Source organism: Haplochromis burtoni, unplaced genomic scaffold (genome assembly GCF_018398535.1).
Source record: "Haplochromis burtoni strain Fernald_Lab_line unplaced genomic scaffold, NCSU_Asbu1 Contig_121, whole genome shotgun sequence".
Taxonomy (NCBI): domain Eukaryota; kingdom Metazoa; phylum Chordata; class Actinopteri; order Cichliformes; family Cichlidae; genus Haplochromis; species Haplochromis burtoni.
Window position 1 is genome coordinate 448,739 of NW_024582482.1, and position 14,984 is coordinate 463,722.

General features: G+C 41.9%; 1 protein-coding gene across 3 annotated transcripts in view; it reads left to right on the plus strand.

Moving 5' to 3' along the window:
* Nucleotides 1–106: 106 nt before the first annotated feature.
* plekhg4 (pleckstrin homology domain containing, family G (with RhoGef domain) member 4) overlaps nucleotides 107–14,984 on the plus strand; it is an 81,105-nt gene continuing 66,227 nt past the window's right edge. For all 3 annotated transcript variants that reach the window (XM_042223834.1, XM_042223835.1, XM_042223837.1), the window contains exons 1-2: nucleotides 107–286; nucleotides 14,481–14,559. In XM_042223834.1, coding sequence (XP_042079768.1) covers nucleotides 14,530–14,559 — 30 coding nt within the window. In that variant the 5' untranslated portion in view covers nucleotides 107–286; nucleotides 14,481–14,529. The remainder of the gene's footprint in view (nucleotides 287–14,480; nucleotides 14,560–14,984) is intronic.

The following is a 14,984-nucleotide window of genomic DNA, read 5'->3' on the forward strand; positions in this document are numbered from 1 at the left end:
TCCTACAGTTCATGGAGAGTAGCATAAGTAAGCACGGTGTGCATGGTATTTGAATTTAGCTGTTTGTACCCTGGCTCTTCCTTTACTTGAAACATGCAGCTCAGCACAGCACGCTGCGTGACTGCAGAGGGCGCTGTGGAGCGAGCACGCACAGTGCAGACGCCATGCAGGTGAAGGGGTGAAAGTAGGTCTCCTGTGGATATATTTGGAAGGATGATTTGTGATGAAGCGCTGAAGCAGGACAAGTGTTCCTGAATCCTGGCTGAAAGAAGAACTCCAAACAGTGGTGAGTGTGGACACACACACACACACACACACACAAAACCGGATACCGCGCACCAGGGTCGGTTTCAAGCTGAACCTGACTCCCTGACATTAGCCACACCTGTTAGCTAATTTGTTAGCCGAAATGGAGGATGGGTATGTCCTTAAATATGGAGACAGCTCCTCAGTGGCGGTGAGGTGAAGAGTTTTGTGTTTTCTGCCTGATAGAGGCCTGACCGGAAGTTCGTAATTCAAACGGTTGTTTAACGGATTTGGCGGTTTGGCTAACTCTTGCTAGCTTCCTTTATGCTGAAATTAGCCTCGTGCGCCTCTCTCTCTTTGGTTTTAAGAAATGGAATAAAGCTTTCACAAGTCTGAATTTATGTGGGTTTTTTTTTTTTAATTTTTTAAAAATAAATTTAGTTATGAGTAATATAGGTAATTATACAACTTTTGTCATTGATACTTGTAGCAGTAAATGGACTTTTGGAAGCCATGCAGGGATTTAGTCTCTCTCATAAAAGACAAAAACAAACTCCTGACATTTTATTTTATTGAATGCTTAAACTTTAAGTCCTTTTATAATCAAGTCTCTTCACTAACTTCTGGATTTGATCTCAGGATTGACAGTGTGTGTCACTATCTTATACCATGTCAGGTTAAAGTTGGATAACAGTCATTAGCGGTGTTTTTGGAAGTAACAGTTTTGCCTTCAGGGCCTGATGATTGTGTGCGACGGTATTCAGTTGTAGTTTTCTGTGCTCTATGATGGCCTGCAGATGTAACTTTCAGCTCCTTCAGTAAACCCGTCTGATTTTCATTATGTCTTTCCAGAGTTTAGCCTCGAGCTGCATGTTGTGTAACTGTGAGCTCTGCAGCAGCACACCCTGCGCCTTAAACATACTGTAGGAACAGTGTTTAGTGGGTGGACGACTGGCTGTAATTACTCCCTACAGTTTTGAGGAGCATGCTGAACTTTGGGAAGTTGGGTGGTTAAGGAACAGTTGCTTTGGCTGTTAATTGTGATACCTGGTAGATACAAATAATATACCAAAAATATTCATAATGTCACATAAAACTGCGGAACAGCCGTAACTTGGACAGCGTAGCTGCATTGTTTATGTTTTGAGTCCAACTTTTGTACTGTCTAAGGTCCAAAATGAGTGCAGATGGTACAGGTGGTTTTAATGGTAGGATTTAACCTGTCTCAAGTGTAGATCTGCTTTTTTCAGTTTATGTGCGATTTTTTTTGGGGTGGGGATTTATAGGTCATAAATTTATGAGAAAAAAGTTTACTAGAGACAGCAAAGATGAAAACTAGCATTTTTTTAAATTTTTTTTTATCAGTAGTCAATTAATAATGATGTTCTTCAGCTTTTTAATATTTAACCCTCCAATTCTGTGCACCCCACCCCCTGACTTTAGTCTTCCGGTCAAAATTGACCATTCTGTTTTAACAGGTCTTAAATTAGCACAACAAACATTTTTCACCACTTAATTCAGTTCAGTGGGTGGATCAATGGGTTGCTTAGTGGGTTGTTCAGTAGGTCGTAAAGTGGGTCTTTCATTTGGTCCTTCAGTGGGCCGGTCAGGGGCTGGAGGGGGGGCTGTGGTTGTTGAGTGGATTCCCATTCATTTCCTATGGCGGTAACTTATGACCAGGAACACCACAGATGTAAAAAGGTTGATAAAACACTCCAAAGTCAATGAAAGAGGTGCTCATCCTTTTTATATGTTCAAGTGCATAGTGTGGAGGATGTATTAAGGCCTTGAGGCAATCGGGTGTAAAACACAATATTTATGAGTGCTTTAAGTTGTAAACCGGTCAGATTTCACCGTTTCATTTTAACCCCTTGCATTCTGTGTGACACCGAAAGTGATTCTTGTAATATTTACAATAATTGCCAAAGATGGATCACAGCTAAGTGTTTTGTATATGTGGGGTTTATGTGCAATCTCTTTATTACTAGCCACAAATAACAGGGAGACTGTTGACACCATCAAACACCCGTTCCAAGCAGGAAAGCCCTGTGAGTGTACCGCAGTTTAAAGACCTTATATCTGTGATTAAGGATTAATTAAACTGTTTTCATTATCCACCAACTGTAATGTTTTCCTGCCTCTGAAGAGTTGCTGCTCACCTTCGTCTCTATCAGAAAGTACGATTTTTTTATTTTCTTTTTCTTGTTGTTAAGTGCTGCACATTTCAGTTCCACTATAGTTGGTAGTTGGAAAAGAAAGAAATCCATGTGACAAACGTCGATGTGCCTCTTTGTCAATATTTTGGAGTATTTCAAACAGAAAGGTGAAGGATGGGCATTCTGTTTATATTATAATGAAAGGTTTCTTTAGTTTAATTCTGGGCTGAATTCAGAGCCGGATAAATGTTTTTGAATGTGACCCACAAACCAGGAGAAGCCTTCAGAGTCTAAACAGCTGACAGACACTTGCAGACACTTGGACTCATCACAGGGGGAACCTAGAGTCACTGTCTCTCAGTCTGGATTCTTCTGTTGTTCAGCATCTGTGTACATCTGTAGCATTTCACTGTGATTATTGCTCTAACATTTACAAAACTGTCACGCTCACATCACATCAGAGACATTAAATTAAAGATGGACATAGTTACAGCGACATCACGTATCGCTTTGTGTTGTCCAGGAGTGAAAACTTGGCCTCCTCTGCCATCTTTATGTTATGTAATCAAAGACGAGTGATCTGACAGAGAGATTGAGGGACTGTCAGTCTCACAGTAAATCATCCCCAATCATCCTTTATTGTCCTCTGAGCACTAGCGGAGGCCAGAATGTACAAAACAAACATCCAGTTGGATTCAGTAAGACTGTAAACCGGCGACCGAGACTATAAACTCATCAGGAAAGTTTTTACAGCATTACCCTGCTGGCCGGCCTCATTCTGTAGTGTATACCTCAGATTCAGACTGTCCTGCCATAGCCATTGTTATACTGGATACCACGTGTAACTATAACCATGTAATAACTGAAATGGCACAAATGGAAATGAAGAAATGTACAGATAAACCCTGAACAAGGGGAGCCTATAGAGAATTTACAGAGCTGATCTTGTTTGGCATCACAGTGCATTTAGGTCATAATTCTGACTGCAAAAGCTGCCGGACACGTTTGTTTGTTTGTTTGCTGGATGCTCCCACATTCATGAAATCGTTTCATTATTAGCCACAGATGCTAGCTGTTCGTGGAGTAGGGCTGCATGTGTTTGTTGATGTTGGGGATCACCAATGCTCAAGGTTACTGATGATGGCTCATTTTGTTTTTACTCATTTTTGGCTCATATCCTCATTCATGCATCAAATTAAGGTTATTAATACTATGAGATTGATACTGAATTGCCTCACTGTAGTCTCAGATAATTGACACTTTCAGCTCAGTCAAGTTCATGCTCAAACATCTGCATGCTATGAAATGTACAGGTGTGTTTGGGGGGTGGGGACAAGGTGAATGATTTCACAGGTAAGAGTGTGATTAGAGTCAGATTCCCACCCACTGCCAAATGTAGTTTGGATCTGATTCCATGTCTTTGGCATTTTTAACATTTACTGTCTTCCAGTCTTTTTATATCCTTCAGTGTCTCTGCCTGTTTTACCTCTTTGTATCTGAGGAAGAAGAATCGCATGCTCCTGTTCATTGTGTTTGTGTTTGGCGCACAGCAGCCGTTTGTCCTCTCCTTCTTAAGTGACCTCCAGAGCAGTCATTCGCCCTCGTATCTTTTCAAGTGTCCTGCTGTTGATTTATCCTGTCACGGAGGCTTCAGTGACCTCACGCGATATGCATTTGGTTTAAAAAGGGAAAAAAAAAAATCCTCCTACAGCTGCTGTCAGCTGATGATTAAAAGAAAACAAGCAGCCCTCAGCATTTATCTCTGCAGCTTTAGTCTCTGAGGTGGAAGTTGGGCTGTAATGGAAACCCCACCTGTTTCGCAGACTTGGAGCATGACACATCTGTTTTACAACAACTGCTCTCAGATCTGCGTCTCCTTTAACCTCTCAGCTGCTGCTGTTGCTCAGAGTTTATCCTGTGAATCACAGCCTCGCCCTCCATCAGGCTTCTCCAACAGTCTAGTAAGGCCTGAGCCCCAGGGAAAGCACATACCAACACCTCAGCAGGCCGATGGACGCTTTCCTGGCAGGCAGTGATTCTGCTGCATCAGACAGCAGAACAACAAAAGAGAAAGTTTTAAACACCTTGTCACAAATCAGGTTTCCTGCTCAGTTTTTCTCCCAGTGTTGAGTCTGGGTGAGCAGAGCAAAGACGGTGTGTTCACCGTGATATACGGAGAAGAACCTGTTGAAGATCAACTTGGCTGACATAGAACAGTGCTGTGCTATGATTTATGAAAACTGACTAGTGTGGTGTGTGTCATCAACATATAGAAAATACTGTATCAAGATTTAAAAAATCATGTCGCACTTGACTTTTCCTTCAGGGTCTGTAGATTGAGCTCAAACTGTTTCTTACTCTCACTTTTGTATTGACAACATAGGTAATAATATACTGGGATTAAATATCACGTTACTTTATTATCACTTTGTTAGTAACAGGTTCTAACATGTACAGTGTTCCTGAATAAAGGAATTTATCCCCTTGGTTTTTATTAAGGAAGTAAAAAAAACTTCCTTTACTTCCAAAAACCAAAGAAAAGCTGCTGGTGCAGCACGTGGGAACAACCTCCAGACTGCTGCCACCCTGCAGTTGGGTGAAGTAAACACAGAACGGTGTAGAACCGAACATGATTAATCAGCATGTGGTCACCAACACCTGATCTGTGGAATCCTAATATTGGAGTAATGCATGCTTATAAATATTGCTGAGAGTTATCCAGGTGAATGATAAATTAAAGCTAGATTCCTGCTTCAGCCCCGGTTTATAAAGATGCCTGACACTGTTATGTCATAGTCCTGGTGTTGTATATAAAGCCTGGCTGGGTGTTTAGACATGTAGAAAGTTTTAATGAGAGAGCTTGAGGCTGAAGGAAGTGATGATTCATGCATTGTAATTGAAGAGAGCAGAGTGCTGTCATTACTGACGGCTCTGTGTATGCAGGACCGTCGCTCTGACTCCGTGCTCGGCTGAGCTGCAGGCCTGGGCTCGAAGCAGCGTATAAGACCCTCCTTACCCAGCAGGCGAGGAGATGGATGTTTATGTGTTGCAGGTCAGCGGGGTAACCCTGCTTGCCTTTCCCCGTGCCTACTCAGCAGCTAAGTGGATGTAGTTGTTTATGAAGCCTGCAGTCTCACCTGGCTTGGTGGGTGTAAATCTGAGGCTAATTGTTAGTTTTGTCAGACAGCCGGCCAGCTGTAAACAGCAGATTGAGGAAGCTGGGTGTATAATGAGGAGGACACGCCCGCTCAGACTCTCTGATAGAGCCGCTTCAGCTCCCACACTCATATCTTCTTTTCTGAAATCTTATACACACGGCCTGTGACATGCATAGTATGAGCCCACTGATATCTCAGCTGCTGTTTGTGATGTATTCTTTAAAAGTCTGGAAAATAAAAATGTCATCATCCACTCAGATTTCATCTTGATGCATGCTCAGTCATCCAGGTAAGTAAATCTCCAGAAGTTGATTCTGTTCATGAACAGAATCAACTTTTAGAGATCCACTCAGATTGTACATTTTTACCTTATATGGCTCAAAATGTCTCTCTGTGAAAAGAAGTGGTGAAAAATGATAGGAAATCATGAACTTTAACCTCCTAAGACCCGAACTCTTCCATGGCATGCATTTTTAATTTCTCTTTGATATTTGGGCTGATTGGGTCCTGACCCTGGCCTGGTGGTGGAATTGAACTCAGGACCTTCTTGCTGTGCGCCAACAGTGCTAACCACCGTGCCACCGTGCTGCCTCGTAAGAGGATATCAGGCCCTTGTAGAGCAAAATTTAGTATTTTGGTCTAAATAACCCAAAATGTGATGTCCACATATGTGGACGCCAGGTCCTAGGAGGTTAACCAAGTATTTATCCATAACAAGAGAAACACACTGCAGTAGTGTAATAATGATTTACTTCTGCTCAATGAAGCAATGAAGACGTGGACTGTCTGCAGGAGATGCTGGGCGTGTCTTGTTGGCCTGAGTTATGGGACATTGCGGTCTTTGTTTTAAGTTTGAGTAACTGTACCTGTTTATCCAGATGTTGTCGCTGTCCTAGAACATCCCTGTAATGTTATATCTCACTGCCTCCAGATAGTAATACTAGAGTAAAACCTCAGAAATGTGATGTGTGCACATGTGTATCACATCATATGTCAGTACTAAAACACAGGTGGATTGACATGATTGTAACCTGTGTAGTTGATATTGAATATATTTGATATTCCAAAATTGCTCACTTCTTCTCTTCTTTAAAATGGAATTAAATTGATTGATGTTATAAATATTATGCTTAGCCTTCTGTGCCTTATCAAACAATCTAGTGGAGCCAGGAGGAATATTTCTTTGCTGAGCACCTCTTGAGCCAATCAGAAGTTGCAGCTGTAAGAGAGTAGGAGAACTGCTAGTCCTGCTCTGACCAGGCTGTGATCGCTGCCATTGACATAAACTCTGATGGCTCATTAAGAGTGGGATGATTGTCAGCCGCCCTCCTTCATGTACAGTGTGTGGCTGAAACAATAAAAACGACACAGCATAACTGCTGCTGATGAGACAGCCACTTCCAGCATGAAGAGAACAGAAAGGCTTCACTTGTGGCACGTATCATCATACAGCAATAAATGATTTATCCCGCCGTAATATGTGAACCAAAGTGGACAGATACCTGCTCCATAGTTACACTAATTCATTTGCCGTGCTCGCCACACAAAAGCTAAAATAAAAACACTCTTCTGAAGAAGTAGACCTACTAAAGTTATGTAATAGTTTATTCAAATGCAGTGCATGGAGAATAGCTTTAAAGATGGCACTATTCATTGTTAGATTTACTATCTGATGGCAGCTGTAAGTGAGTCTTCCTTTACATAAGGAGCAGCGATTATTCCGGTTAGTAAAAATAATGTGTCAGTAATCCATCCTTCAGCCACAGGGGAATGTGGCTGCCCAGCTGGGAGGTCCTTGCCTTTCTTTGGAAACAGAACCAGGACCAGCCGGCCAAGAATGAAGCTATTCTATGAGGGCTTAGCTCCAAGCCTGGCCCTGCTCCTCATTGGCTGTGTGAAATTGTTCTGCGAGGTGGAAAACCTGCTCACATTCTTCTCCGATGAGCTGTTTTGTCACTCGGACAGCTCAGAGCAGAGAGATGTACTGTTTTATAGATTTGTTGTCACCCTGTAGATGTCTCTGTGCCTCTCAGCTCTCACGGCACCAGTAATTATACAACAGGGCACAGAACGGGCCCACCGAGGCAGGCCTATTTGGATAATCACCACTTTACATGTGACTGCACGCTGGACGCCCCGTCCAAACTGCTCTGCATGCCATTGTGTTTGTTCACACGTATGAAACGCAGTGTGATTGCATAACGAGAGAAATATCTATCTATCACCAGCTTCAGAGGTGTTACACTAATGTAGTTATCAAATGTAGTTGTTTAGTTGCATGTCCAGGATTAATAACCAGAGTAACTCAAAGAACCCGCTCTCAAAATTCCTGTAAGAAAAACTCTTTGAACACAAGATTTTGTGTTTTATGACTGATAAAAGTTTCTTTTAGGGCTGGGTGATTAGCTGGGTGACCCTGTAAGATGTCCAGTTAATTAAAACTTGAAGTTAATTTTAAATATGACTTCAATAAATGTTGAAATTCATAAATTACAACCATTTTTAGAGTCAGATTGGGGGTTTACTCAGTAGGAGGTAAGCTCGGTGGCTAACAGCTTGTGATTGACAGTTAACTAACGAACATGTGGTTTTATAGTCAGTTTCACCCCTCGCCTTCGCTGTCTGCGATTATAAATCAAGCCCAGGCTTTTTCCTTTACAGCAGTGCACCTTTTCCACTCCCAGAGAGCCTAAAATCACTCAGTTTGGTTCGTGCTGAGTCAGGAAAGAGGAGGGAAAACCTTTGGTCAACAAGATCTAAAAGACGTACAAGTTATAACAAAGCCTGTGGAAAGATCGTTAAAGGTTGCCTACAGTTGTGGGGCTTCCTTACTTAGTCTGCTTTTAGTGGTATGAAGCTAAGTTTCGGTTGGTAGTCGATGTCGGCCCTTCTTCACAGTTATTGAGGTTTATAGTGTAATTGTGTTCAAACGATTTTGAAAAGTGCAGTATGTGAGACAACAGAAAACCCTTGCTGACTTTTGGAGACTGCTTTTATATTTAGGAGTCTTTATAAATGGAGCTGGGACTGGGCGGTTTAAGCTACTGATTGTGAAGCAAGCTGACCCGGTTCACCCTCCTGCCCCTCTTCCTTTTCTCTCCATATTCAGCAGTCACATGAAAAGAGGGCCGTTTTCAGGCCATTGAAGCTGCAGTCAGGCTAAAGTGTTGCCTTTAAGGAGCCCTCCGGGGAAGCCTGGCCAACACATAAAAGCTTTGGATTCAAGGCAGACTCCACAGAGGCCTCTTCAAGGCCGGGGTTCAGGACTGAACTGAAGCTGCTCACCACAACAGACCAGCAGGACAAAATATGCAGTCGCTGCAAGAAAAGAGCGGCGGCAGGGAGCCTTTTTACTGCCAACAGGAAGGAGATGGGGTTTGAAGGAGCGTCATCGAGGCAGTGTTCGCTTTGACGTGAACAGTGGAGTGCTATATGAACTGTAATGGTACTTTACTCGGGACTGTTGCCCACTTCATACACTTAAACAGTGCAAGTATAAGATAAGAGAAGGCGTTTATTTCCCACCATCTCCAAGAGTGGAATCTCAGTTATCTCTTCTCGTACAGCAGTAAAAGATTCATTCCACCTTAATTAGCTGACTTGGGTGGATTGATATCAGCGAAGAAGTAAAGTGTTAAAATCATAACATTAGCCTGCTTCTTTAATCTGTTTCTTTGCAGATTTTCATAAGTAGAAATTATGAACTAGATTAAAGGATTTGTGGTTTCAAGTAAACACCTGACCATGTCCTCAGACTCATTGTCATCACAGGTGGTTCAGTGTCAGCTGGTCATGTTATCAGTATATCATCTACGAAAAGGAGATAATGCAGTAGACCCTGAAACAACTGAACTGCACATCTTCTGCCCCTTGGCTGCACCAAAACGTCCTGACCTGATGATGTCAACGCTCCATGGAAACAGGTTGACTTATTGCCAAAGGGAAAAACTGTCACTATGATTGTCAAGGGAGCAAATAACCTGCAACAACAGCCTGATATCCTGAAAACCCGCAGCAGGAATTGGCTGAAGCCAAGTTCACTGTTTGGGCAAACTGAGATAAAGAGCTGGTCCAGTGTTCCACAGCCAGACTGACTTCGACGATTGCCTGGATAGCAATCCCTTTGAAGCTGGAACACACCCTGCGGTCCTCCATCTTGAAAAAGAGAAACTCAGTTTTCTGAAGGCATGTCAACCAGGAGAGCTCCACAACGTCTGGAGCATCCACTCAAAAACAATATCTGCCTGTTGATGTCTCACAATCCCACCATCATACACAGATGTCTGTTAAATTGGATTAATTGGAGTATTTGTTGAAAATGATCCTGCATGACTTTCAACTTTAATCAGGTAAAAAAAGAAATTGTATAGTTTCAATTACAGTTTCTTTACTTTTGTAACTCTTTAAAAAGACACAGTTCATTTAGTGTCTTCAGTTAAATTATACTTTGGAACAACCTCCTTCTAAACGTCAGTAAGACAAAGGAGCTGATAGTGGACTTCAGCACTAAGCAGGAGAGGAACTACCAGACCCCCGTCATCAACGAGTGCCCAGTGGAGAGAGTGGACAGCTTCAAATACCTCGGAGTTCACATCACGCAGGACCTGTCATGGTCCTGTCACATCAACACCGTGGTGAAAAAGGCCCGACAGCGTCTCTACCACCTCAGACGCTTGAGAGACTTCCAACTGCCCTCCAAGGTGCTCAGGAACTTTTACTCGTGCACCATAGAGAGCATCCTGGCGGGAAACATCTTAACCTGGTTCGGGAACAGCACCATGCAGGACAGACGAGCTCTACAGAGGGTTGTGCGGTCAGCTGAGCGCACCATCCGCTCCGAGCTCCCTGACCTGCACTCAATCTACAGCAGGCGGTGCTGGACCAAGGCCAGGAAGATCGTGAAGGACCTCAGCCATCCCAACAACGGACTGTTCTCTCTGCTGAGGTCAGGAAAGCGATTCCGCTCCCTGAAGACCAACACAGAGAGACTGAGGAGGAGCTTCTTCCCGCAGGCGATACGGTCTCTCAATCACACCACCACACATAGACCACACATATGGTTCTTCACACACACTGGACTTTCTGAGACTTTGTTATTGCACAACACTGGTCACTATATTCTTCATTTCCGGTTAATACTTGTACAGCTGCTGTTATTGTGTATATATTTATTTATATTTCTTCATACATTCTTATATAGTTCTATATTGTGTATTTTGTTGTACAGTTATTTTATTTTCAACTTTAATTTATATATTTTATCTTATTCTTCCCAGTTAAATTTACCCTTCATTCTAATTTGTGTTGTACAGTTATTTCATTTTTAACCTTAATTTATATTTTATTCCTTCCTAGTTAAATTTACCCTTTTTAATTTTTCATATTTATTTCCTATCTTATTCATAGCCTTTTCCTTTTTTGTTTTCTTTAGGTCACGAGCAGTTGTCCAAGCATTTCACTACATATCGTACTGTGTATGACTGTGTACGTGACAAATAAAATTTGAATTTGAATTTGATTCGGGAAATCTGCAGTAACTGTTTCAAAGCAAAAGTCTAAGCGTGTAAAATAAGGAGCATCTCGGTATTGACCAAAATGATTTATAGTCTCAGTACTTAGTAGTACTTGTGTTTATCTGTAATAGTTGCTGTTGTTTGGGCTCCTCCCATCAATAATGGATCCAAAAGTTGCTTCCATTCTTCCAGCCTTGTTAATGCTGTCATTATATTTATTGAACAGAAAGTCAGACACACTCTCCTGCCAGCAGTCATTAATCACTGGTTCTGCCAGCGCTGCAGGGTGTATTTGATCAACTCCACCTCTTCCTCCTCCTGTTAATGTTTCTTTATTCATACTCCGTTTGGCTGAATCCTCACATTCCTCACACAAAGCATGAAGCAGAGTTGGTGACGGACACTTTGATTTTCTGTCAACCACGTGGAAAAAAAGATTTTAAATGAAAGTAACCCACGGCCACCTGTTCATTCACAGGTTCTTACAGCTTGGATTTAATTATTGGGGGGAAAAGTCTTAGAACATGCCAAAAACTTAATTAATTAAATGCAACAATGTGATAGGTTGCTCTGATTGATTTTTCAATGGAGTTCAATTGGAGTTCATGAGAATGCATCCATTTTTGCAAGACATAATTACACACTCATCAGTGTATTTTTCTAAGTACAATAATTTCTATTAAATTAACTCAAAACAACTGACTGTGCCTTTATAGTACAGGTGTCTATGAAAAAGAGGAAGTTGGCTTGTTTACAGCTAAAGATGATGTTCCATGTTCTGCAGCTTGGTATTCACTCCCGTGACAAATTCATATAGTCCTATAACTAGGGATGGGTATCGTTTAGGTTTTATCCGATACCGGTGCCAAACCGGTACTTTTGAAACGGTGCCGGTGCTCAACGGTGCTTAAAGAATGGAGAACACAAACTTTGTCCAAAACCTCTCATGTTCAGCTGTTTTTTTGTAAAAAGATAACAATGTTAGCCTTTTCTGCAGCTATGGGCATATATGGTATCACTCTTGGCTGGAAGCAGTGCTTAAACAATGGAAAAAAACACAAACTTTGTCCAAAAACCTCTCATGTTTAACTGTTTTCCACTTTTTCTTTGGTCATTTTAGCCTTTTTGGCCAGGGTGAAGGGAGTATCTGCCATCAAACAAGAAGACAGCCGCATGTAACTACGACGGTGTTTGCTAGTTCACCTTACATGCATTAATGTAATAACGTGGTTAGCCTACTCAATGTAAATTATACACGAAGCAACATTAAGCTACTCACGCAGAGAAGAACGGCTGCTGCGCATCATCATCCTCATCATTTCTGCTACACTGGCAGGGCTAGGGGCCAGGACTCTCCTCTTCAGGTTTTTGGGGGATGTTGCTAACTCCGGGTCTGATAACAGGCACCACACCCGCAGTAGATGTGCTCGGTGTGAGGTCTCGCAGCAAGCTATCAAATACGGCGCATTTCTCGGCTTTTAAAAAAACGCTATGCGTCTGCCAGGTGTTTCATCAGATTTGAGGTGTTACCTCCTTTGACAGTATCACAGTATCAGCTTAAAGCACTTGTTAGGCTGCTGAGTTTGCATCTTTTGCTGTGAAGTACAGCCAGACTTTTGACGCTTCGCCTTGGGCATTTTTAATCTGTAGCTCTGCTCTAAAAGAACGTACGTACCTGGACCCGCCTACTATCCTCGGAAACGTAAAATGATTGGCTAGAATCTAAAGTGTATCACAGCTCAGGAAAAAAAAAAAAGCACCGAAATGTGCGCTGCTTTTCGGTCTGGTTACTACCGTTTATGACAGAACCGGGATACCGGTACCCATCCCTACTTGTAACTTTAGCTATAAATAAAAACATAAAACTAAGTACCAGCTATGTTTGAAAGAAAGTTTGTGAAATTGGGCTAGTTTACATATAATGATGCGCTAACTGGGGGCTAACTGTTTCTTCTAAAAAACCAACAAAAAACAAACTTTGGTGCTTAGGTTGATATGTCAGTATTTGATTGGCAGATATCCTGTGCCTGGTTATTGATACCCTGGCTGCTGCTTTTGTCTCATGGAGGTCTGAGTGTTGTCAGTAAATGAGAACAGACTGCAGGCAGCTTCCTTCCTGGAGGACCGAGTCTCCACAGACAGAACATCACCCACTAAAGGATTATCCTGCTGTAAATACAGTTGAAAGGGGAAGATAAAAGCCGTTGCTCATAAATCTTGCTGTCGCCGATCCAGTCTGATATACACCTGCTATGGTGACTGTTGCTATATTTAAACATCAGGCTTCTTTAACGTGAATACACTCCCACAGAGTTCACAGCTGCTTCTTTGTGTTTGGTGAAGTGCGTCCGCACTTTGCAACCTTTAATCCTTTGATGTATTCATCCAGTCTGGGTCTGCTGAGTCTGTTATGAAGAAGGTGGCTGAGTTTGTACGTTTAAATTTAAGTTGGATCTTCCTATCTGAACTGTGCCTGGCATTTGGCTGTGAGTCCATCAGAAGCCCAGCGTTGCCTCTGGTCTACGTCAACTTCTGCTGGGCTTTAGATAGAAGAGCTACAAGCTGCAGTCTTTATGTGAGCGTTGGTTCCACATGCTGCTTTTTGACTGTGCTTGACCCACCAAGTCCTCACAGGAGCACTTTCGAGGAAAAGAGGCATCAGAAATATTTGCAGGAATAATCCGGTTTGCCTCGTGTGGTGAAGAAAAGGGTTATTTAAGACATTACTGAACTACTGAATACATAAGTTCTAGTTTATTCAATCTTAAATCTTGTGTAAAAAATGTTTAAAATAGTCCAATAACTCTGATCTCTGGATGGAATAGGCTGTCTTCATCTTGTTTTTATAACATTACAGTGATTGGTAGACTTGCACTGACTGTGTGCAACACTAAATTGCCTGTGATGCCAGTTGAAGCTTCCATCTTTTCTGGTGGAAACCCTGAGATGTTTCAGTTGATGCTTCTGTTGTCGTTAGTTTTGTGTCCTTTTTTTGTTTTTGGTCTGAGCATCACTGTGAGGCTCAGAGTGTTTAACTCAGTCACTGCAGCAGAACACAGCTGTGACCTACAACACACGCTCATTACCGAGCTCCCTGTGCTGCTTTTTATTCATTTGATCTGATTTCCCCTCGTGTCTTTTCCCCGGAGACACCGCGGGGTCCCTGTGAGACCACTAAAGACCCTCTTAAGGTCAAAGGAGGACCACCTGCCACTTAGCATTAGTGGAGACAACAATAACCCTCAGGACAGAGGATGCATCCCTGTATCCTGTTGCATTTTTGTTTCTATCTATTCAGTTTTTGTCTCTGTCAGTGCTCATATGATTACTGTCAGTGTGCTTCAGTTTCACAGCAGCACCTGATTTTTGTGATTAAAGAATTTCTGCTTCTGTTGTTTTAAACCCAGATGGAGACTGAGCTCACATATACAGAGGACCACGTAAACTCGCGTGCAAATGCTGGGATTTACTTCTGTATACATGCAGGTATTTTTATTTTATTTTATTCTTAAATCTTGAGAGAGTTTTGAAAAGGTGGATAATGTTACTTTTAAGCATGAGACAGACTTCACAGGATCAGATATCGATGTATGGTAGAGCTGGACCTCAGTCCGAGCCTGTGTGGATATGTCTTTGTGGGTTGGTATTGACTCTATTTATTTATTGAGTTAAAGCTTTAATGCACATAAAAACTCAGCTTCTTGTTTAAGTGAAAATAACATGGAATGGGTTGTCTTTTCTGCGCTAGTAAAGTTGTGGAGTTGTATTTTGTCTCGCACAATTATATCGTCGAGTTATATCGTTATCAGCAAATATTGCCTTCTAATATATTATATATACTATATATATTATTATCAATTTTTTTATTGGCCATATCGCCCTGCTCTAGTCTATAGTAGGGCTTTTTTTTT